The sequence below is a fragment of the Oncorhynchus keta genome, chromosome 35 (assembly GCF_023373465.1).
Source record: "Oncorhynchus keta strain PuntledgeMale-10-30-2019 chromosome 35, Oket_V2, whole genome shotgun sequence".
Classification (NCBI taxonomy): Eukaryota; Metazoa; Chordata; class Actinopteri; order Salmoniformes; family Salmonidae; genus Oncorhynchus; species Oncorhynchus keta.
In genome coordinates, this window is record NC_068455.1 from 66,878,336 (window position 1) to 66,903,791 (window position 25,456).

Sequence of the window (25,456 nt, forward strand, 5' to 3'; positions counted from 1 at the left end):
CAGGAACTTGCAGGTGCCTTGGTGGAAGAGGGGGGGTAACATCTCACAGCAAGAACTGGCAAATCTGGTGCAGACCATGAGGAGATGCACTGCAGTACTTAATGCAGCTGGTGGCCACACCAGATGCTGACTTTTACTTTTGATTTTGACCCCCCCTTTTGTTCAGGAACACATTCAATTTATGTTAGTCACATGTCTGTGGAACTTTTTCAGTTTGTCTGTTATTGAATCTTATGTTTATACAAATATTTACACATGTTAAGTTTGCTGAAAATAAATGCAGTTGGCAGTGAGGACATCTTTTTTTGCTGAGTTTAGAAAATGACCTAAGTTTAAAAATCACCCTATAAAATACTACTTGAGTAAAAGTATTTGGTTTTAAATATACTTAAGTATAAATCACTTCACATGACTTATATTAGCAATCCAGACAGCCAGGGGCACACTCAGAAATGTAAAGAAGCATTTGTGTTTATTGAGTCCTAATCACAGGGACAATCTAGCTTTTCGTGCGTAAAAACTGCAAATTCAGAGGAAGGGTGTGATGTGTCTGCACTCAAAGAAAATCAAGTTTTTTTAATGCATTAAAGATGGCATACACAGACCTTTCAGTTCTCCAGTGTGTAGATACAAATCTTTTTTAAATCAAGACAGCATTTGTTGGGAACACAGATGAGCAGCAGGTGCTTCTAATCAGTCAACCAGATCAGAGGCAGCAGGGACTACTAACAGGTTGGGATGTTCTCTTGATAAGTGCTTGAATTATACATTTTCTGTCCTGCTAAGCATTCAAAATGTAACAAGTAGGCAACTTTTGGGTGTCAGGGTAAGTGTATGGGGTAAAAAATACATATACTTTTCTTTAGAAATGTAGTAAAGTAAAAGTTGTCAAATATAAATAAAGTAAAGATACAAAAAAAATACAAAAAATACTGTAGTACTTTACACCACAGATACAGACTATTGAGCCACTGACTTGCGATTCTTTCTGCGTTGGACAGCCATAATGATCTGTCCCAGGATCCTGTATTTGTTGTTCTTCAAGTTGTCCTTGGCCTTCTTCAGGAGGCGTTCGTTCTCAGGCGCACCGTAGGGCTGCCGTAACGTTGTGTACTTCTCCCTCTCCTTCTTAATCCCCTCCTCGTCTAGGAAGAGAACAGAGAGCCTTACAACACAACTTTGAACATATTGAACACAGAGGGTTATATTTACAGCTGGGGGATTAAGGCAACGCTAGTGTCAAATACATGTACGTTTGCAATTTCGTCATGTAAAAACTGACCCACTATCATGTTCCTGCCCCAACACCAGGTTGAGCAATTTACCTGTTTTATATCAGCTCCTTGCAATCAGATTGGAGGAGTGGAAATATTTTAGGTGTGTCCTTAAAAACATGATCCAAAATGCTAATTTCAGCCACGGTTGATTGGGATATTTATGACTAACCAAAAGCTGTTGTTTTGGGGGGGTGACACACTTCCTATATGCGCATGGAACAAGAGCAATCGCGAAGTAGTCAATAATGTCGATAAATGGTTTGACTCCTGAGACAACTTGGAAATAAATCTTAAAATCACCAAAACGTTATTCAAATATTAAGTTTGATAGGAATAAAACAGTGAGCTGACTTTGCCTTTATCTATGAATTGTAGGCAGGCCCACATTATTTTAGCCATGAGGTCCTGTTTTGGACGTGCGTAAAACCTATGTGTCCATTCCCATCATGAGACGAGAACCTCGGTGAACACTGGTAAACCTCATATTTAGAAGTTATCTATAACACCTGCATGTTTTCCTTTTCATATGTTCAAAACCCAAACCCTCCCTTAGACCTACTATAACGAATGATGGTTCAACATCAATGAGTGTATTTTTTTATCCTGCCGATTACATTTTACATTTTTTTATTATTAAAAAAGATTGGTTGTAATAAAATTAAACGAAAAATAAAATCTTATTCGAATGATTCACCTTCCTGGTTTTGTGGTTACGACGTCGTTGCATTGCATGCGCCGCACATTCTGGAGATGTGTGAATGCAATCTGATCTGTAAAATGGTTCCGTTTATGGGGTGGTTAGAGCGTTGGACTAGTAACCGAAAGGTTGCAAGTTCAAATCCCCGAGCTGACAAGGTACAAATCTGTCGTTCTGCCCCTGAACAGGCAGTTAACCCACTGTTACTAGGCCGTTATTGAAAATAAGAATTTGTTCTTAACTGGCTTGCCTAGTAAAATAAAGGTAAAATGTAAAAAAAATTATGTTCATAAAACACAGGCCTATTCGGTTGCAGGAGAGTGGACATTCTCCCTTTATATTGGATATTTGTCCTGCTACTGTGAAAAGTTTGGATGTGCGTAAAACTCTCCATAGTCTGCGTTGTTTTAATAGTATGTGCCCACTGGGAGAAATGACGGTACCTGTAAGTGTGACATAGCCTATTTAATAGAATAATTATTCGTTCTCTTTTTAGGCCTTATCAATAATTATTGGCATGTCCATGCTCAGCCATAATGTAATTTACAGTAGGCCTAGCCCCAATATCAGTGTGAATGCTATTGAAGCCAACCATTACTTTGAACGATGTGGACTGCAAATGGTTTCAAGTTAATTTATTTAGCAAAGATAGGTTCGATAAATTCACCTTTCCCCCGTTCATTGAGGAGACTCACGACTCACTCCACGCAGACACACTGTTATTTTTGGTTGTGGGATTTTGTGGGTTGTTTGTTTTGGCACCTTTCAACAGCCCTCATTATCACCATCTATGTACGCAACCACTCCCTTACATAAGACCACACCCCATTGTTAACTGTATATAGTTTCACTCAGTTAATAAATACATTTTTGTATTCCATGATCTCTGCGTTGTCTCCCTTTTTGTTACGGGATACGAGCCGGTTCATGACAAGTGATGGCTCATCTGGGATTATATGGTTGGTTCCTAGACATTTTTGCGTATAGTATTTTGTTGCATTATAAGGGATTAATGCTTATTGGGATGCGCTTTGGTTGGTATTCACTGCATAGTCTTGTAAGTGTTTGGTATAGTGCCTTAGAGAAGTATCAGTGATTTTGGTTGTCCTGTGACGTCATCAAATGGTGCGTTGCATGGAAAAGTATGCCAGTAAGCCTAATTCTAGTCTCTTTAAGCTAACTGGTAAGTGTATTTTGTTTGGCAGAAAATGTGGAGTTAGTGTTTGATAAACTCTGTAGGTGCTTTGTTTGCAGCTTTTGGTACAGCTGTTTTGAGTTGTACTGTGTGCCCAGTGTTGGTTGCCTTTGTTTGTTAAACTTGCCGCTGCAGTGGATAATTGGTTATGTGCTGCGTTGGAGAGAGTAACATTGATTCGTTTCCAGGCCCCTGCACAGGCTGGGAATTCTTGCTCCTCTCACTGATAGGATAATGGTTCGAGGAGCAGAGTTCAATCTGCTGTGTACCTCCAATGAGAGATTTGGGTAGGGTAGTGCCACTTGCTACCCAGAGCTGTAGCCTTTCTTTTCCCTTGTTAGGCTTAGTGACATGTTCCACTTTGAAATACGTTGGGCATGGTTATGTTGTTTGTTATTTTTGTGTGGTGTCTGTGGACAGAGCAGCTGTCTCGGGGGCACATCCGTGCAGTTTTTTCCCCCATGCCAGCGGGCTACAGTGCGTAAATACACACCGCAAATCCACATGGAGACTAAGGTTGAGTTATTGTAGGATTTGGGGAAGCTCCTTATGCATATCATCTCTCTCCTGTGGTACCCAGTATGATTTGCGTTTCTCTTGTTGTGGTCTGGTGTGCTCAGCAGACGGGAAGAGCAAGATTATTTTTAGTAGTTACTTGTGACTATGGCGTCTAATTTATACGAGTTCATTCACATTCCATCAGAGGAACTGTTAGAATTATGTGCTAAAGAACAGCTAATGAAGATCACTAATCACTACCAGGTTGAAATTGATATTGAAGGACAATCTGATGGAAAGTGGAATACTCAACATTACCACTGTGGCAGCCTCTGACAAGGACTCGCCATCCCCCAGCAGCCTCTGACAAGGACCCCCCCCAGCAGTCTCCCTGTTTTGTTACAATGGCCTCTCCGTCTTCCTTCTGAACAGCAGAAAGAACTGCTTCTGTTACAGCCGCAACAAGCTGCAACAAGAGCGGCTAGAATTAGTTAGGGAAGGAAAGCTTCCGGGGGACACATTTGATATTGTTGAAAGCGTACGGCTGTTGCCAAAATTTAATGAGAAGGACTGAGACATTTTTGTTGTTGTTGTTTGAGCGTGTTGTTGACACTAGGAGCTGGCCTGATTCTGACCACACTTTAATGTTGCAGTGTGTGTTGACTGGTAAGGCGCAGGAAGCATATTCAGCTCTTGGTGTAGTCGACAGTGTCAGGTTAAAACAAATTGATTCCTGAGGCTTACCGCCAGGCTGATAAACAGACTCATGTTGAGTTTGCGTGAGAGTTATCGTCACAGTTTAAAAGACTGATTCAGGGAATAGTGTTCTAATTAGGGGAATCGGGTTGAACACTGTCAGTTCCATTGCATAAACTGATGTTGTCTGAAGTGTCTGAACTGGTGAAAGGCAAGGTTGTGGTAGGGGTGCGTCCTTCGTTTCCTATTGAGGGTATCAACGTTATCCTTGGGAATAACTTCGCTGGTGAGCGTGTATGGCCTGTCGCGTCTTCATCTCTGGTGGTTTCTGCTAAGCCATCGTTTGTAGGGATTCCCGATGAGAGCGCAGTGTTTCCCAGAGGTGTTCTCTGCATGGGCGGTGACTCGTTCCATGATCATTCCATCTCGATGTGCGGCACATCAGGGGTACTGATAATGTCGTTGCTGACGTGATCTCTCGTGCGCGCTGTTCCTGAACGCGTCTGGTCCTATTGATCGGTGGACACGCGTTTTCTCATACGCTTGGTCTCCGAGGGAAGGCGTATCGTCCACATGACTGGCCACTGTTTCTTTAGTTTATTTAGCATTGCACTGTCGCTCATGTCATCTGTTCCCTGCTGTCCTCATTTTCTTCTTCCCTCTTAAAGGTTGCTTCCTGTGCGCAAAGGTTGCTGAGGTCTGCGGAGGATGAGGTTGGCCGGGGGCAGGGTGATAACGTTTACCAGGGCAGTTTTTTGTTTGTTTCCGTTTAGTTAGTGTGATGTTCCGGGGTCCTTGGGGGTCCCCAGTTTTATGGGGGAGGTGGGGGCATAGCCAGGGACATCCCTCATTATCACATCTACGTACGCAACCACTCACTTACATTACTGATTACTGACTACACACAGAATTGTTAATTGTATATATATGTTTTCTTTAGTTAATACATATATTTTTCTTATTCATTGATCTCTGCATTATCTCCCTTTTTGTTACGGGCTACGAGCCAGTTCGTGACACAAGTGTAAAAAATTATAATAATCATATAGAATTTTTTTACACTCCGGACCCGCGGTCCGTATTGACCCAGTTCTGGGTCCGGATCGCGCTTGAGTATGGCTGCTATAGTGCTACCGCCACCGTTTAGATTTACAATGGCGTGAGGGTGTTAAAAATAGAGTCCAGAGAATTAATACAGATACAACACTTAGAACAACTTAGAGACTGAGACAGAGACTAACATGCTGACCGCTCTTGTCGAGTGCAGTATCCAATCATTGCACCCACAATGCTTGTGCACTGCAAGTCACGCCTCTCGCATCTCCTCATTGGTGTTTAGGAGAATATACCCACATGGGTGATTGAAAGATAAACTGAGGTCCACACTCCAGTCCACGTCGGTAGTGGTAGCCTAGTGGTTAGAGCGTTGGACTAGTAACCGAAAGGTTGCAAGTTTGAATCCCTGAACTGACAAGGTTGTTCTGCCCCTGGACAGGCAGTTGACCCACTGTTCCTAGGCTGTCATTGAAAATAAGAATTTGTTTTTAACTGACTTTCCTAGTTAAATGAAGGTGAAATAAAAAAAAACAAAATACTAATGTCATCATAAAAAACAGACAGTTGGGGGGACAAAATGGCGCCGTAGAGAGAACAGTGTTTCAGCGAGCTCTCGTGGCATTCGTAAATTTATATTCTTACATTAATCTCCTAGCTTGAAAAAGTGGTAGAATTGGCTAAATAAATTACCATATAATGAGTCTTGACGACTATTTCGCAAAAATCTCCGACAACATGCCCAATAGAACTACTAAGAAGTCGACCAAAACCACCACCCCTGTGGATGTGCATGAGGAGCTAGCTAACATTAGCGAAGCTAACACCATTGCGGATCCAGGCACAATGGACCTGATGATTCAAAAGATGACTGATAACATTACTAAAGTGATCGATGCTAAGATAAGAACGGTCTTGGAAGCAATAGCAGGCCATTCAGCTGAAATACAGAGGGTTGTGAAACGTGTTGGTGAGGCGGAAGGAAGAATTGCTGCAGTGGAAACTTCAACTACATCTATGGACGCTAAGATAAAAGCACTTGAGAAACAGGTGCGCGAAATGGCGGAGCACATTGACGACTTGGATAATCGAGGACGCAGATGCAATATTCGTGTTGTGGGACTCCCGGAAAATTCTGAAGGGACACGTTCAGTAAAATTCTTTGAGGAATGGATCCCTGGCTACCTACAAATGGACACTAAGGCTGGTCGTGTGAAGCTGGACAGAGCCCATCGCTCTCAAGCACCGATACCCGGTCCCAATCAGCGCCCACAGCCGTTGGTTATAAAGTTCCACAACTTCACCGACAAGCAGCGCGTCATGGATGCGGCTAGAAACATCGGCTCTGATGGTAGTCAACATAAAGGTCCAAAGGTCTCATTCTTCAATGATTATTCATCAGAGGTTGTACGGAGACGCAAAGCGTTTGATGAGGCGAAGGCTCGACTCAGGAGAATGAAGATGGACTACGCACTGTTGTACCTGGCCACATTGAAGATTATGGTCAACGGATCACCTAAAAAGCTCTACACACCTGAAGAGGCTGCTGCGTTTATTGACTCTCTCGGGTAAATAACTTTAAGCTGCACCTCCACAGCATTGAATAACTTTGTTTATTTTCGGCTCAGTAATATTCGTATCTTTATTATTTTTCTTGCTAAAGTAATAGCCGCTATAGCTCAGGCTGAGATATGTGTGAATCCATATTGGTGCCCAGGCTTGGTTTTCGGTGGAAGAGCCTCAATCTTCTATTGATTTTCTTTTCCACACATATAAAGGATGAGGCTATTGAGCGGCAATGCGGACTTAAGAATCTACATTGGAGAGTTGAAATCCCCTGCATGTTAGCTAGTGGGAAAACCCCCTTTTGGATCTTTACATGTTTAATTTTTGGGTTTAGTATAGTTCGAGTTCAGGGTTCATATCGTTTGTTTATGCTGGGTGAGATAGAGGAGAGTTCAACACATGGAAAAAGGTACCACCCCACTTTTACAGTAGGATCCAGTCTGGACATTGAATGGTCAAGACACAATGGCAGGTAACAGACTGCGTGTATGTACATGGAACATTAGAGGGAGCCATAACCCCATTAAAAGGAAGAATGTACTGTCTTTTTTGAAAAAAGAAAATATTGATATTGCCCTGTTGCAAGAAACTCATTTGGATGATAAGGAGCACCTGAAATTACAACAAGGGGGGTTTGGTCAAGTGTTTTTCTCATCATTTACATCCAGAAGTAGAGGTGTAGCAATTCTGGTGAAAAAGAACTTACCACTTAAGGTCTTGAATTGTGTGAAAGATACATTTGGTCGCTTTGTTATTATTAATGGTACTTTACAAGGGCAGAACATTTCCATAATTAATATTTACTTCCCCCCTGCTCACCCCCCTGATTTCCTCACTAAGGCATTTCTAGACTTTTCAGAATTAAACTCGGACACTGCAGTGGTTAGAGGAGATTTTAACTGCTTGTTGAACCCCCTTATTGATAAGTTTCCCAGCGGTATAGCTTCACTCTCTCCTCAAGCTAAGTCACTTAAAGCCATTTGTGATGATCTGGGGTATGCGGATGTCTGGAGAGCTTTTCATCCCTCCAACAGAGAGTTCACTTTTTTCTCTGCACCTCATGGATGTCAGACTAGAATAGATTATTTTTTTATGCCCAGGACGTCTTTGCAGTCTGTTTTATCCGCTAGGATAGGAAGCATAGTCATATCTGATCATGCTGAGGTGATCCTGGACATAAAACTCAACGGGGCATTCAATCGGTCAAGACATTGGAGGTTGAACACAACCATTCTTAAAGACCATACATTCACATCATATTTTATAACAGAGTTTAAAGCATTTTTCTCTAACTCTCAATCAACAGATAACCCCTCGCTCCTTTGGCAGACCTGTAAAGTGTATGCCAGGGGTCTGATTATGTCATACACAGCTACTAAGAGACGGAAAAAGCTTGAAAAGCAAAAAACGTTAGAGGGTGAATTAGGAACTAAAGAGAAGGACTACATTAAAACACCCACTCCTGCCCTATTAAAGGAAATATCAGTCATTAGATCAACGTTAGACTCTCTCCTAACACAGGACGCTGAAAAGAAAATTAGATTTGTCAGGCAAAAGCTACATGAACTTGGCGATAAGCCAGGAAAGTCCTTGGCATACCTAGCTAAAAAGAGGGCTGACTCTCAGTCAATTGCTATTATTACTGATTCTGATGGTAATCATTTATATGAAAATAAATTGATAAGTGACTCATTTAAGAAATTTTATACAAACCTTTATGCCTCAGAACTGCCAAAGGATGCACCCAAATTAATGGAGAACTTCTTTTGTAAGATTGAGCTCCCTACTATTTCTGAAGAGCAGAGGTCCCTCCTTAATGCCCCTATTACCAAGGAAGAGATAATGTTCGCAATTAAGAATCTGCAAAATGGTAAGGCCCCAGGACCAGACGGGTTTTGTAGTGAGTTCTATAAAGAGTTCCATGGCCTGATCTTTGAGCCATTGCGTGATATGTTTAACCACTCATTTTCAAATGACCAACTCCCTCAAACGCTGAGAGAAGCCAACATTTCACTTATTCTCAAAAAGGGAAAATGTCCAGAGTCTTGTTCCTCGTACAGACCAATTTCCCTTCTGAATGTGGATAGAAAATTGCTTTCTAAAATTCTAGCCACAAGATTAGAGGACTCACTGCCACCAATTGTGAAAGGAGACCAAACTGGCTTCATTAGGGGCCGTAAGTCATGCAACAATGTCAGGCGGCTTCTTAATGTAATTCAAGCCTACCAACAAAGTGCTGTGGATGGTCTTGTGCTCTCCCCAGATGCTGAGAAAGCATTTGATCGTGTGGAGGGGTCTTACCTATTATTTGCTCTAAATAAATTTGGTCTGGGGGACAACTTTATAAAATGGGTGAAAGTTTTATATGATGATCCTCAGGCTGCTGTCCTTACTAATGGGCTAAGGTCAAATAGCTTCTCTATACACAGAGGTACCAGACAGGGCTGTCCTTTATCCCCCCTCCTCTTTGCACTCGTTATGGAACCACTGGCCGAGGCCATCAGGGTAACGCCTGCTATACAGGGGCTGCTCATTGGTGATGTTCACCATAAAATAAGCTTGTATGCTGATGATGTCCTGATATTCATCTCTAGTCCCGAGACTTCAATTACATCTCTTGTTAATATTATTGAATTATTCAGCGAATTCTCAGGCTACAAGATTAACCTTACTAAGTCAGAGGCTATGCCACTTGGTAGCCTACACTCTGTACCTAATACTTCTCCCCCCTTCCCTTTTAAATGGTCTCCCTCAGGTTTCATGTATCTGGGTATATTTTAACTCCTAAATTCCAGCTAATGTACAAAGCCAATTTTGTTCCCTTGTTTGATACAATAAGACAGGATCTGGAGCGCTGGAACTCTCTCCCAATTTCTTGGTTGGGTAGAATATCCCTCTTGAAAATGAACATTTTACCTAGACTACTTTACCCAATCCAAATGATCCCAGTATTACTCTCCAATATGATAATAAAGGATGTAAATGGATGGCTAAGTTCCTTTTATATGGAGTAAATGCAAGCCAAGACTTAAGATGGCAATATTGCAGCTGCCAAGTTCTATGGGCGGCTTGGACCTGCCCAATATCAGGTTCTATCAATGGTGTGCCCACCTTTGTTATATTTCTGACTGGATCACAAATGATGACTCCTCTATTTGGTTAGACATTGAGACTTGTCTTTCAAAATACCCCTTACAGGATCTTTTATTTTTCAGAAGTTTCAAGTCTGTAGAAGATCACTGCAATAATCCCGTTACACTTAACACACTCAAAGTATGGAGGTCAGTTCAACGCTTCCTGGGAAGGTCCAAACTAACCTCTGCTCTTACCCCAATTCTTAACAACCCAGATTTCAGTCCAGGATTGCTGGATGCTGGCTTTAACTTATGGCTTAATAAGGGCATACGCAGGCTAAATGACTTATTTGCTGATAAGATTTTGTTGTCATTTGAGCAGATGGTCGAGAAATATTGACTCCCAAAGCAGGACTTTTTCCGCTTCCTACAAGTAAGACATTATATTCTGAAGAGCACCACCTTAATTGGTAACCCTGATGTGTCTGTCATTGAAATAATGCTTTTTTTTCCCACAAAGGAAAATGTCTGTAAGTCTGTTTTATGATACTTTAAGGTCCTTTTCTGATGTCAACACACAGAGGGTGAAACAACAAGTGTGGGAGAAAGAATTGTCTGTTACTATTGACGAAGGGATGTGGAGGACATTTGGAGATATGCAAAAACAATATCTATATGTAACCGTACTAGAGCAATCCAATTAAGAATAATACACAGATTGCATATATCCCCAAATCGCAGACATGCTTTTAGCCCAACTTCCTCTTCCCCTCAGTGTCTTAAATGCAAAACTGATACAGGCACCCTAACACATTGTTTATGGTCATGTACCAAAATACAAAGATACTGGTCTGGTGTTCTGCAAGAAATTGAAAAGATCCTAGGGGTTGATCTAGAATTGGACCCAGTTTCTTTACTGTTAGGTCTCCCTAGTAGGCATGTTACTTCTGTGGGTAAAATGAGTCTTTACAACATCCTTACCTTTGCAGCGAGGAAAAACATCCTTTTACAGTGGATTAGTGATAAGGTTCCTTCTATTAAAGATTGGCATAAGATACTATTTGAATGGGTGCCTCTGGAATATCTGACATATACATTGCATTCTAAAGTAGACCAGTTCTACAAAGTATGGGAACCTTATCTAAATGACCTAGAACCTGAGGTATCAGCTATTATGCTGCAAGGATTCTCTTAGAATGGCGGGGATCTATGTATTTCAGAACTACACTCTACGTTCCAAGTGTGGAACCTAACCTCTTGGTTTAAACTGAGCTTTTTTGTTTAATTTCTGTTTGTAAGTTTGTTTAAAATGTATGTATTGAGAGACGCAATGATGGTGATGGGGTGAGAGAAGCACCGAGCGGGAAGAGGAAAATGGTGTACGTATGTATGGGTGTGTGTGTGTGTGTGTGCGTGCGCGCGCGTATGTATGCGTATATGCATGTGTGTGTATGTATGTATGTGTATATATATGCACGTAGATATGTGTAAGTGGGGGCTGTTTTTCTTGTTTTTGTTCTGTGTGCTTTGTCTCTGTTGTTGTATCTCTTAATATGGGTGAAAATTGTGAAATTCCAATAAAAATACTGTTACAAAAAAAAGCAGACAGTTGGTGCAGATAAACAAGAAAAAGACATGACACAGAGGTAAAAAAAAGACAGGGGAAAAAAGAGATGTCAGAATAGGGCGTAGTCAGAGAGACAAGGATAAAAGTCAGACACAGATAAACATAGTAGTCTGTGTCTACAACTGACCGTGGCAGTTCTGCAGGTTGAACAGGGGCATGTGCATGATGGTGGGCTCTTCAGGGTATTGCCCCTCAAAAACGTAGCAGTCCTGCGGATGGTCTTTCTCCTCCCTCACACTCTCCTTCACTGGGGGAAAGGGAAGCTTCTGCTGAAGCGCGTACTTTTTGGCATTAAACACCGTCTGTGAAGAGCAGAATCAGTAGTATGGTTATGTCAATGTCCTTCTCCAAACCAGCCCCTAGTCCCTACTCCCTAGACACTAATCCCTAATCCCTATTTCCTAGTCACTAATACCTACTTCCTAGTAACTTTTACCTAGGCCCTAGTCCCTAGGTCAGGGGTGTCACTCATTCCATGGCTGGCTGAGTGGCTCAGGTTTTAGTTTTTTTCTTTCAATTAAGACCTCCACAACCAGATGAGGGGAGTTCCTTACTAGTTAGTAACTTCATTTATCAATTAAGTACAATGATGAAGCGAAAACCCTCAGACACTCAGCCCTCCGTGGAATGAGTTTGACATGTGCCCTAGGCCCTACATCCTAGTCACTTCTCCCTAGCCCCTACACCCTAGAGAGAGAGCAAGAGAAGGGAGAGAGCGGACAGAAACACAATTAGACCTAACCAAATCATGAGAAAACAAAAAGATAATTACTTGACACATTGGACAGAATTAACAAAAAATCAGAGCAAACTAGAATGCTATTTGGCCCTAAACAGAGAGTATACAGTGGCAGACCCAAACTTAAGGAAAGCTTTGACTATGTACAGATTCAATTAGCATAGCCTTGCTATTGAGAAAGGCCGCTGTAGGCAGACCTGGCTCTCAAGAGAAGACAGGCTATGTGCACACTGCCCGCAAAATGAGGTGGAAACTGAGCAGCACTTCTTTACCTCCTGCCAAATGTATGACCATAGAGACATATTTCCCTCAGATTACATAGATTCACAAATAATTTGAAACAAACCCGATTTTGATAAACTCATATCTACTGGGTGAAATACCAGTGTGCCATCACAGCAGCAAGATTTGTGACCTGTTGCCACAGGAAAGGGGCAACCAGTGAAGAACAAACACCATTGTAAATACAACCCATATTTATGTTTATTTATTTTTTCCCTTTTGTACTTTAACCATTTACGTTGTTACAACACTGTATATAGACATAATGACATTTGTAATGTCTTTATTATTTTGGAATTTCTGTGAGTGTAATGTTTACTGTTCATTTTTGTTTATTTCACTTTTGTATATTATCCACTTCACTTGCTTTGGCAATGTTAACATGTGTTTCCCATGCCGATAAAGCCCCTTGAATTGAGAGGGTCACTACTATCTAGGCACATCATGTTCTTCTTGAATAGGAATAAACATTGTGTGTGTGTTTGCCTCAAAGGGGTCTCCTTCACTGAAGTCCAAGGAGATGATGAGGTCGACCTTCCTCGATGTGCGCAGGACGGGGGGGTAGGGAGAGTTCAACTTTAACCCAGCGTCTACCAGGTGAATCTTCTCTTTGGATGCCATGCTGCTCGGAACGTTAGTATCTGGGGAGATTGAAAAGGGGGGGTAGAGAGAGGGGGAGCGAGCGTAGAGTGAGGGGGTAGAGAGAGCAAGGGGTACAGAGAGGGGGATAGAGAGAAATGGGGGGTCCAGAGAGAGGGGGAGCGAGAAGAGAGAGGAGAGAGAGTAGAGAGAGAAAGAGATAACCAACCAAGAAAGCTGCTATTTTGGAGGGAAACATAAGATCCTGATGACTGATACTAGTTATGCTATCAAGTTAGGAAGAGGTCTGATGTTACTGTACCGTCGATCTTGAAGAGGAAGTTGGACGTGGTTCCCCATTCCCATTTTTGGACCAGAGGGAAAATGTTCTGCACAATCCACAACCCTGGGGGAGACACACACACCAATTTCAAATAATTAATATCAACTGGTCAAAAATAATCTCAGTGATGGAGAGAGTATATAGTCTGTTCTGTATCCTTCCTTTACTGGAATAACACACACCTTCCGTTGTAATCATACTGAATAGAAAGTAAATAGAAAGGTAAAGGAAAGTACATACTGGATAGAAAGGTAAAGGTAAGTACATTCTGGATAGAAAGGTAAAGGTAAGTACGTACTGGATAGAAAGGTAAAGGTAAGTACGTACTGGATAGAAAGGTAAAGGTAAGTACATACTGGATAGAAAGGTAAAGGTAAGTACATACTGGATAGAAAGGTAAAGGTAAGTACATACTGGATAGAAAGGTAAGTACATACTGGATAGAAAGGTAAGTACATACTGGATAGAACGGTAAAGGTAAGTACATACTGGATAGAAAGGTAAAGGTAAGTACATACTGGATAGAAAGGTAAAGGTAAGTACATACTGGATAGAAAGGTAAAGGTAAGTACATACTGGATAGAAAGGTAAAGGTACGTACATACTGGATAGAAAGGTAAAGGTACGTACATACTGGATAGAAAGGTAAAGGTAAGTACATACTGGATAGAAAGGTAAGTACATACTGGATAGAAAGGTAAAGGTACGTACATACTGGATAGAAAGGTAAAGGTAAGTACATACTGGATAGAAAGGTAAAGGTAAGTACATACTGGATAGAAAGGTAAAGGTAAGTACATACTGGATAGAAAGGTAAAGGTAAGTACATACTGGATAGAAAGGTAAAGGTAAGTTTTTTTTCTTGAACTGCATTGTTGGTTAAGGGCTTGTAAGTAAGCATTTCATGGTAAAGTCTACACAACTTGTTTTCGGCACATGTGGAAAATAAAGTTTGATTTGATTTAATGAAAAAAAAACATTACCATCGGAGAGCCAGGAGTTTGTTATTGGCACTTTGTCTGGCTTTTTCGATGTTCTCATCGACTCCCTGGACATCGCTTCATCTGCAGAGAATAAGACAAAGATGACCTCATGGTCTGGCATGTATCACACGGTTTGAAAAAGCACGTGGTAAAAATGAAGCTTCAGACGTCATTGATGTTATACTTTTGATAAAATAATACACACATCGGCACACTGCTTCAAAGTTAGCTGCTTAGAGACTTCGACACATGCCTCAGAGCTCCAGTATCAAACCTAACATCACTAGTTAAGGTTAGGCATTAACTTTGAGTGGTTAGGATTAGGATTAGGCATTAATTTGGAGTGGCTTGGATAAGGGTAAATTGTCAATGGAATGTACTGTCAAAAATGTGCATTAGCAACAATAATTAGAAAACAAATACATTTAAAGCACTTTTGTCAAGATGGACCAGAAACTGATTTGAACTCCTGACGTTCAGGTTGCATGTCATTGTTGTACGCCCGCTCACCAACCCCAATCTACCACCTTGCAAGCCAATCTTCCATTTCTATCCCTCTGCTGGTTACTATTGTCTGATATGTGCGTGCACACACACTTAGCCAGTAACCACTATCCCCTACAGCAGGAACACGTATTCTTTTAGTGACTGAGCGGCTGGACATGATGCTGAACCACAGGGGGCTGGTGGTGGGAGAAATCGGATCATGGGTTCACTACAATGGATAGAACGGAATGAGAAATCGTACCAAACACGTGTTTGATATGTGTTTGATACCGTTCATGATGCCATTGCCAAGCATTATAATAAGCAGTCCTCTGATTTCTCCCTCCACCAGCCTCCCCTAGTTTACCTCTGTTAATAAATATATTTTTCTATTCCATGATCTCTGCATCGTCTCCCTTTTTGTTACGGGATACGAGCCAGTTCATGACAAGTGATGGCTCATCTGGGAATATATGGTTGGTTCCTAGACATTTTTGCGTATAGTATTTTGTTGCATTATAAGGGATTAATGCTAATTGGGATGCGCTTTAGTTGGTATTCGCTGCATAGTCTTATAAGTGTTTGGTATAGTGCCTTAGAGAAGTATCAGTGATTTTGGTTGTCCTGTGACAACATCAAATGGTGCATTGCATGGAAAAGTATGCCAGTAGGCCTAATTCTAGTCTCGTTAAGCTAACTGGTAAGTGTATTTTGTTTGGGAGAAAATGTGGAGTTAGTGTTTGATCAACTCTGTAGGTGCTTGTTTGCAGCTTTTGGTACAGCTGTTTTGAGTTGTACTGTGTGCCCAGTGTTGGTTGCCTTTGTTTGTTAAACTTGCCGCTGCGGTGGATAATTGGTTATGTGCTGCGTTGGAGAGAGTAATATTGATTCGTTTCCAGGCCCCTGCACAGGCTGGGAATTCTTGCTCCTCTCACTGTTGGGATAATGGTTCGAGGAGCAGAGTTCAATCTGCTGTGTACCTCCAATGAGAGATTTGGGTAGGGTAGTGCCACTTGCTACCCAGAGCTGTAGCCTTTCTTTTCCCTTGTTAGGCTTAGTGACATGTTCCACTTTGAAATACGTTGGGCATGGTTATTTTGTTTGTTATTTTTGTGTGGTATCTGTGGACCGAGCAGTTGTCTCGTTACCGTTGCAGGTGTAGCGTTTGTCCTTCCAGTCTTTTGCCCAGCTGTCTGAGGAGAGGATGAGCTCCAGACTGACTGTCTCTATGAACTTCTTTCTCTCCACCAGGCTGGTTCTCTTCCAGCTCTCAGGGTCCATGTTCCACAGCATCTCGCCCTTACTGCTCACAAGACCTAGAGTCATTATACACATTATTACACAGTTCATGATACATTTTTTTTTCTCACTCACTCACTCACTCACTCACTCACTCACTCACTCACTCACTCACTCACTCACCCTTCAGTAGCTGTCCCAGTGTGGTGATTACTTCCCTTGTCTTCAGTGGATCTGGATCATCAGCATACTTGATCAGCTCAGACACACACCTCACCACTCGGGAGGGCACACACTCACACACCTTCTCTTCCACCACCTTACTGCTCTCATACCCTGCAGAACAAAGCAGGTTGGTCAGGTGTAGTGGAGGTGATTTGGAAACACAACCTCCTCTCATGATGAGGTAACCCTGTCTGAGACATCTAAATCTCAAGTCCCGCCCTCGGACCTTGAGGATATCCTCTTGGCCAATTCCTTTCCAGCTATTACAATGAGCCTGACCTCCTATAGCTTCTCCCAACAGCCTATCTATAATTGTCTATAATACAATGGGTGGGTCTAATCCTGAATGCTGATTGGATAAAACCAGTTTCCAGCCGGTGTCGATTCCACGGCTAAATCTATGACATTAAAATAGCTATTTACTCTGTTCCATCTGACTACGTAATTCTCTATCTCAACAGTCCAGCCAGGCAATTTATAAACTTGATCTCTACTATAAAAGCATCTAGACATTATCTCACATTTCTTTTAGACTAACATTTAGTTTTCAACAGTAGAGATTTGTATAAACCTTGCTGTCTATCTCCGACATTTGCAACATTGTTTCAATTTACCAATTCGATCTCCTTGACACGTGAGCAAATTTCTATGCCATGCAAAATTGCACCTCATTAGCCCACTGTTATGGATGTACTCAAATAATGTCACTAGAAAACAGCTTAATTAAACGAATGCAAATGCGGGTACATTGCTGTTATTCTGGCTTTTTGCCGTGACTGTAATTAGCCGCAATTGGCTAGTTAGCAAGCAAGGGATAAGAACGTCCAAAACTTGGATCCCTCCACAGTCTCATAGAGGATCTGGATCATTTTTCGAACCTCTGGATTACAACCAAATTGTGATAACTGTGTGTGATAAATATTACATATTGGATCACTAAAGAATACTATTTTTACATTAACATGTAGTTTACCATTAAAATGGTCTGACGGTGATGTGGATATACTCTGTATAAATATCCAGAAAGAAAGAAATTCTCATTCCAATCATTTTAATAGAAAGTTAGCAAAAATAGATCAAATCTTGCTACCATGGAAAGGTAAATACCTTTCTATTTGTGGAAATATTACCCTGATTAACTGTTGAGTCTTTTCCCAGTTGACCTATTTGCTTATGGTCTTGCTTACACCTAGCCAACAGGTTTTAAATTATATGAGAAAAAAATATAGAATTTTATTTGAAACCGCAAGCCAGACAAAATTAAACAGGTCTATTTATATAATGAATATGAATTTGGAGGGCAGAAATGATTAAATATTAAAGCATTAGACCTCTCACTAAAGGTTTCAGTCATACAACAGTTATACTTAAAGACCGAACTGGTTCTCTAGCAAATTAGTAAGAATGTCTCACCTTATATTTAAAAAAAATACCTTTTTCGCTTTATTCAGATTAACCTCTCACTTTGAGTTATTTGAAAATATTGCTATTTTGCAATCAATCAAATGTCTTAATAAAGCCCTTTTTACATCAGCTGATGTCACAGAGTGCTATACAGAAACCCAGCCTAAAACCCCAAACAGCAAGCAATGCAGATGTAGATCGACGGTGACTAGGAAAAACTCCCTAGAAAGGCAAAAACCTAGGAAGAAACCTAGAGAGAAACAAGGCTTGGAGGTGTGGCCAGTCCCCTTCGGGTGTGCCAGGTAGAGATTAAAACAATAATCTTGGTTGTTTGCAATTGAAATGTAATCCACCAGAAAAGACAGAACAAATAATACACCAAATATTGTGGTTAAACTCAAATATATTAATTGATAAAAAAAAACATTTGTTTAAAAATAAATAAGTATCATCTTTGTAGATGATATCATAAATACGAGTGGTGGAGTTATGTCACACATGCAGCTAACAAAAACATATGGAAATGTCTGCTCTACCCAAAATTACAACCAAATAATTGCAGCATTACCTCAAAAATGTAAGGAACTTCAAAAAAAAACTGTACTTAACTAGGCAAGTTGGTTAAGAAAAAATTATTATTCACAAAGACGGCCAAACCCGGACGACACTGGGCCAGTTGTGCGCCGCCCTATGATACAGCATGGAATCGAACAAGGAACTATTGTGTCACCTCTAGCACTGAGATGCAGTGCCTTGGACCGCTGCAACACTCAGGAACCCAGAATTGGTTAAAGAAAATTGTGATAAATAAAAAAGTATCAGTTTCATTTAAGGACCAAAAAATGTACTGCTGTGCCATATAGATTGCGAAATAGTTGACGTACCGATTCCATGGCACATGGTTTTTGAACTGATACGCAAAATGACGCCAGATTCAAAACTTTTCAATTTAAATGATTATACTAATTCTCGCAACCAATAGAATGTTATTTATATGGGGGATACAACCTTCCCAGCAATGCAGATGTTGCTGTGAAGAGGAGGAATCGTTGATCATTTGTTTTGGTACTGTCCATAAGGTCACAGGTCCAGGAATGGTTGAAGAATTGTAATATTTACCTGGACCAAACCCTGCAGATGGCACTACTGGGCGATCTGAAAAGTCATAGTCAATTGATCAATAATATAATAATACTTTTAACAAAACAGTTTATTGTAAATGTACAATCTGTAAAAACAATGAGAATAGAAAAGTTCAGAACTTTTGTGAAAGATCACAGCACAGTAGAAAAATATATGGCAAATAGAAATCCAATGGATGGTGTTAAGAGATAGATGGAAGGGGTTAAATGGAGCTGAAGATTGGGACTAATAACAACTAATAACAACAAGATAACTAATGTAAAACGTACTGTGCCCGTAAAACGTATACAGGTTAAGAACTGTTTTGAAAAAGTACAGTTTGAAAGATATGGCAATTAGAAATCAAAACGGATGGACATCAGAAATAGATGGGAGAGGTTGAGAGTAGAGGAAGGACAGGAGTAAAAACAAGGAAATGTATACATTTTATAAAGGTACTGTTCTCCCCACTGTATGTATGTATGTATATTTTCAAAAAATATATGGGGGATTGGAAGCGATGAAGACAATTACATTGATGGAAGCTATAATCTACCTGCAATATTAAAGATGATCACAGCCAGTATGGCAAAGGAACATTTAGAACAAACGACTGGGTCACGCCCATAGATACAGAACAAAAAGACTGAACGACTGGATCACATCTCTAACAACTTAAACCGACCAGCCGGCTTGGGTAGCAACCCTAGATTTGTGTTGCGACTATATCTTGTGGAAGGATGAAATAGTATTAATAAATTCATCAAAATGTTTTTAATAAAAATGTCAATCATTATTTGAATATGTAGCTAGCCCATTGTATAAAAGTGATTAAGTCCTCGAAGCCGGTGTTTGGAGGATATATTGGCACAGTTCGCCGACCCTCGGCTTTGTCTCGAGCCTAACAACTCCTGTGCCAAAATATCCTCCAAACATCGGCTTCACTGGCATTATCACTTAACTAGCAGGCTAACTAAGCAGGCTAACTAGCATGCTGTACTGTAGCTTACCTCCAAACATGCTCCAGATCCTTTTTACTACCTCATCATTGTTTATCTGCATGTCTGCAATGGCACTCCCACAGATCCCTGCCCAGCAACAACAAACAAACAACAATAAATTGATGTGTGGGTGTGTGCACACGTTTGCTTGTACATGTGTGTGTCTGTGGGTTCCCCACCTTGCAGCAGAACCATGTCCATTTCCTTCCTCTTCTCTCTCAGAGCTCCACCTTCAAACTTGCTCCCAAGACAGGAAGTGGGGATGAAAGCGCCCAATCCGGAGAAGCCACTCTCGTAGGGGGTCATCTCAAACCACACCCCTACAGAAAATTGGTAAATTACAGAAATGTACATTAATTGGCTTTGTCTGAAATGACAAACTATTCGCTATGTAGCCCGACTGGGACTAATGCCTGGCTTGCTTTTTGGGTGTCTACAGATGAGTGTTAGTTCATATGGTTCATATTGCATGAGTTGTTTATATTATTTATATTGTTCTTGCACTGTGAGACAATTGTCTTTGTTAAAAATGTAATGCAATTACATTTGATTGATTGATGCTGCGTTCACTATGCACTCGGAACTAGGAAACTAAGAATGTTCTGAATTTCCGAGTTTGCATGAACCCTGCATAAGTCACCTTTAGTGTCATCCTGTTTGTGGCAGTCTAGTTCTATGGCGCTGTAGATGGGGTAGGGTTTGATGATGTGAGCATCTTCAGAGAGACAGCGAGTGTGCATCTGATACAGGAGAGAGAGAACAAGGGGGAAGAGATGGGAGTGGAGAGATGGGGGGGAGAGGGAAAGATGGGGGAGGGGGGGAAAGAGAGAACAACCGTGGTGAAGAGATGATGGGGGGGATTATTAGCCTAACAGAGGCAGACACACAAATACACACACTGACAGACAGACACACACGCAAACACACAAACACAACCATACACTGACCTCTTTCATGAAATAGGAGGCAGTGAAGGCGCCCCAGAAGTCAGTGAGGTTGAAGTCCTGGTTTTCTTCTTTCCTCAATTTCAGCCACTCCACAGCTTTGCTCAAGTTCACTTTAGGACCCCTCAGCTTCTTTATAATTTCATCAAAACGCTTACTTAACGACAAGGCTGGATCGCTGTACAGGGATGACATGCACCTGTGTGTGTGTGTGTGTGTGTGTGTGTGTGTGTGTGTGTGTGTGTGAAGGAGTGAAGGAGAGAGCAAGATATCTAGCATATTCAAAATGAACTTTCCTGCTAAAAACAATAGTAAATAAGTGTGTGTGTGTGTGTATACCAGGTGGTGCCAGACACCCCACACATATAGAGGAGGCTGCCCAGCAGGTTGTCCTGTTCCAGCTGATGCAGAGATCCCAGCATGCCCACTGCTGCCCTCTCTCCTCCACCTGACCCCAGCAACGCTATGTTAGGAACATCCTCCTGAGAGATGGGGAGAGAGAGACAGAAAGAGAGGAATAAAGAGAGAGATATAGAGAGAACAAAAGACAGACAGAGAGAGACAGAGAGATCAAATCTAAAGGATTTTACATCAGTATCCCATCATACAGTGTGTTATATAAGGATAAGGGAGGGGGCAGGGCTAACAACTGGCAGCTGGAGAGATGGGAGTGGGCTCCATATGTAGTTGGCTGTGGCGAGAGATGTGCGAGAGAGTGATCAAAAGATAGAGAAGACAGGACTACCCACCAGTTCACAGTTGAAACCCTGACCTTTCAGCCACTTCTTAATCCGAGTCTTCCTCTCCTTCACATACTTTATCTCTTCATCATTGATGGAGTCAGACAGACGCACAGTCTGACAGAATGAACGAGAGACAGAAAAAAAGATGATACAGTTTGGTTTAACTGAGCCATAACACTTCTAAAGTAACATAGTATTTCAATGAAAAGTTAGTTGATTCTGATATCTTATACTCTTACTTTGTCAGGAAAGTGTATTTTATTCCTTAATTCTGGATGCGTATTCATAGCTATGTATTACAGTACGGTGTGGTGTTACATACAAATGTCATCCTCATATTCTGATGAAGCATTTATTTGGGCTGCAATCTGAGGTGCAGTTAACTCTAATGAACTTATCCTCTACAACAGAGGTAACTCTGGGTCTTCCTTTTCTGTGGCCGTCCTCATGAGACCCAGTTTCATCATAGCGATGGGTGGTTTTCGCGACTGCACTTGAAGAAACTTTAAAAGTTCTTGACATTTTCCAAATTGACTGACCTTCAAGTCTTAAAGTAATGATGGACTGTCATTACGCTTAGTTTTTTTGAGCTGTACTTGCCATTATATGGACTCTGTCTTTTGCCAAATAGGGTTATCTTCTGTATACCACCCCTACTTTGTCACAACACAACTGACTATAATGATAGGCGTGATTACCGACAACAATGATACGGCCTACAGGGAGGAGGTGAGGGCCCTCGGAGTGTGGTGTCAGGAAAATAACCTCACATTCAATGTCAACAAAACAAAGGAGATGATCGTGAACTTCAGGCAACAGCAGAGGGAGCAGCCCCCTATCTACATTGATGGGACAGTAGTGGAGAGGGTGGAAAGTTTTAAGTTTCTCGGCATACACATCACGGACAAACAGAAATGGTCCACTCACACAGACAGCATTGTGAAGAAGGAGGAGCAGCGCCTCTTCAACCTCAGGAGGCTGAAGAAATTTGGCTTGTCACCAAAAAACCTCACTGATAAAAACATCCTAAATATTGATTCTATACATCGTTTGACATGTTTCTACGAACTGCAATGGAACTGTTTTGACTTTTCTTCTGGACCTAGTGCTCGCGCCTTGTGAATTTGGATTTGTGAACTAAACAAAAAGGAGGGATTTGGACATAAATGATGGACTTTATCGAACAAAACAAACATTTATTGTGGAACTGATTCCTGGTAGTGCATTCCGATGAAGATCATCAAAGGGGCGGCAGGGTAGCCTAGTGGTTAGAGTGTTGGACTAGTAACCGAAAGGTTGCATTTTCAAATCCCTGAGCTGACAAGGTACAAATCTTTCGTTCTTCCCCTTGAACAGGCAGTTAACCCACTGTTCCTAGGACATCATTGAAAATAAGAATTTGTTCTTATTAACTTACTTGCCTAGTTAAATAAAGGTAAAATTAAAAATGTAAAAAAAGATAAGTGAATATTTATAATGCTATTTCTAACTTCTGTTGACTCCACAACATGGCGGGAATCTGTATGTCTTGTTTTGGTCTCTGAGCGCTGTACTCAGATTATTCCACGGTGTGCTTTCGCTGTACAGCTTTTTTAAAGTCTGACACAGCGGTTGCATTAAGGAGAAGTATATCTTTAATTCCATGCATAACACTTGTATTTTCATCATAATTTATGATGAGTATTTTTGTAAATTGATGTGGCTCTCTGCAAAAACACCGGATGTTTCGGAAGCTAAACATTACTGAACATAATGCGCAGATGTAAACTGAGGTTTTTGGATATAAATGTGAACTTTATCGAACAAAAGATACATGTATTGTGTAACATGAAGTCCTATGAGTGCCATCTGATGAAGATCATCAAAGCTTAGTGATTAATTGTATCTCTATATCTGTTTTTGTGACTCCTCTCTTTGGCTGGAAAAATGGCTGTGTTTTTATGTGACTAGACACTGACCTAACATAATCGCATGGTATGCTTTCGTCGTAAAGCCTTTTTGAAATTGGACACTGTGGTGGGATTAACAACAAGTGTATCTTTAAAATGGTGTAAAATACTTGTATGTTTGAGGAATTTTAAGTATGAGATTTCTGTTGTTTGAATTTGGCGCCCTGCACTTTCACTGGCTGTTGTCAAATCGATCCCATTAACGGGACTTCAGCTCGTCTCATCCCTAAGAAGTTTTAAACAATGCCACTTGTTATGTTTTCATACCCTACATTACTCATCTCATATGTATATACTGTACTCTATACCATCTACTGCATCTTGCCTATGCCGTTCGCGCATCACTCATTCATATATTTTTATGTACATATTCGTATTCATTCCTTTACACTTGTGTGTAGTAGTTGGGTAGTTGTTGTGAAATTGTTAGGTTAGATTACTTGTTAGATATTACTGCATGGTCGGAACTAGAAGCACAAGCATTCCGCTACACTCACATTAACATCTGCTAACCATGTGTATGTGACAAATACATTTGATTGGATTTGAACTGATTGGCTCAAACAAACAAATTAAGAAGGAAAACAAATTGAAATGAAATTGAAATGCATTCCAGGCCACCTCATGAAGCACGTTGAGAGAATGCCAAGAGTTGTCATGGAAAATTGCAAGATTATGTTATAATGCTTGTATTGCATTTTAAGGGTTGTTTTATTCGACAGAATAGAGTATTCTGTTAACTTTTTGTGGGTGTGTTCTACTGAGGATGGGCCTCTATGAGATAGCACTGACAGAGGAGATTCACAATGTCTTTGGGTGATTAAACCTAAAGAGCATTCCAGATAACATGAGGTAATGGTTTTGTGCTATGAAGTACCAGGAATGAGATTAGAACCTCGTCTTAGGGACCAAAATGAACAATGATTTATAGCGAATGTTATCTGGCTAGGGGATACTCCTTTCTCAATTATAAAGTCCCTTTGTGAACTGTTCCTAGGATCTGTGGTTTGTCATGTAGGTTATCAATAAGATATTTACAATATTGTGTGGTTTCTTTCAGACAAATGTCCTATTCTATATTGTGAAGATGAGTTTCTTACCTTAGGAGTATTTCTTGGTTGCAACATTGTTCTCACTGAGTCAACTAAACAGATCCTTTAAACACAAACCAATCCCTTTGTTTGTATCCATGTCATAGGGTCAGAAAACTCTTGATAAGATCTTATTCGTAGTAAAAATACATTAATAATAATAACATTACTGTGATTGACAATTACCCTAAATTATCACATTTGTGTCCAAGGACTTATAGTACTCAGTTGAAACCCAAAGACATTCTAATATATATTAATATGTCCTAAACATATGTATCAATGTGACTTCAGAACTAGAAGCCAAAGACTCTAGACTGATTTGAATATAGGTCACCTGTATCATTCTATTACACAACAATCAATCACATTTATTTATATAGCAATTTTTTTCAAAGACAGATTGTCAAAGGGTTTTACAACAATATCATATATATATAATCGATAAAATAATACAACTACCTACAAAAGCTACTTGCAGTGTTTAGACAGAGATGTCTTACCAGAGATGTATAGTACAGCAGACTAGTCCGGTCTTAATCTTCACCTCCAGTTGATCTCCTCTTGATCTCCACACTCTAGTCCCGTCCTCTGTCATCTTATATAGGCCCAGTTACACACACACACACACACACACACACAC

The 25,456-nt window shown here is 40.7% G+C and overlaps 1 protein-coding gene and 1 long non-coding RNA gene across 2 annotated transcripts in view; one reads left to right on the forward strand and one right to left on the reverse strand.

Annotated features, from left to right (window-relative positions):
- Positions 1 to 453: 453 nt before the first annotated feature.
- Positions 454 to 25,456, reverse strand: LOC118368882 (cytosolic phospholipase A2 gamma-like). Its single transcript, XM_035753344.2, has 16 exons — positions 25,317 to 25,456; positions 24,823 to 24,877; positions 21,780 to 21,887; positions 21,370 to 21,512; positions 21,034 to 21,229; positions 20,727 to 20,826; positions 20,266 to 20,406; positions 20,096 to 20,173; positions 19,083 to 19,118; positions 16,518 to 16,670; positions 16,244 to 16,411; positions 14,610 to 14,690; positions 13,606 to 13,689; positions 13,191 to 13,345; positions 11,811 to 11,985; positions 454 to 1,145 (listed from the first exon to the last, which is right to left on the reverse strand). The coding sequence occupies exons 1-16, from the start codon at positions 25,409 to 25,411 to the stop codon at positions 961 to 963; spliced, it is 1,953 nt and encodes a 650-aa protein (XP_035609237.2). The 5' UTR covers positions 25,412 to 25,456; the 3' UTR covers positions 454 to 960.
- LOC127916096 (uncharacterized) overlaps positions 13,191 to 25,456 on the forward strand; it is a 57,115-nt gene continuing 44,849 nt past the window's right edge. The window contains exons 1-2 of the long non-coding RNA XR_008093398.1: positions 13,191 to 13,301; positions 20,309 to 20,419. This is a non-coding gene — a long non-coding RNA (uncharacterized LOC127916096). The remainder of the gene's footprint in view (positions 13,302 to 20,308; positions 20,420 to 25,456) is intronic.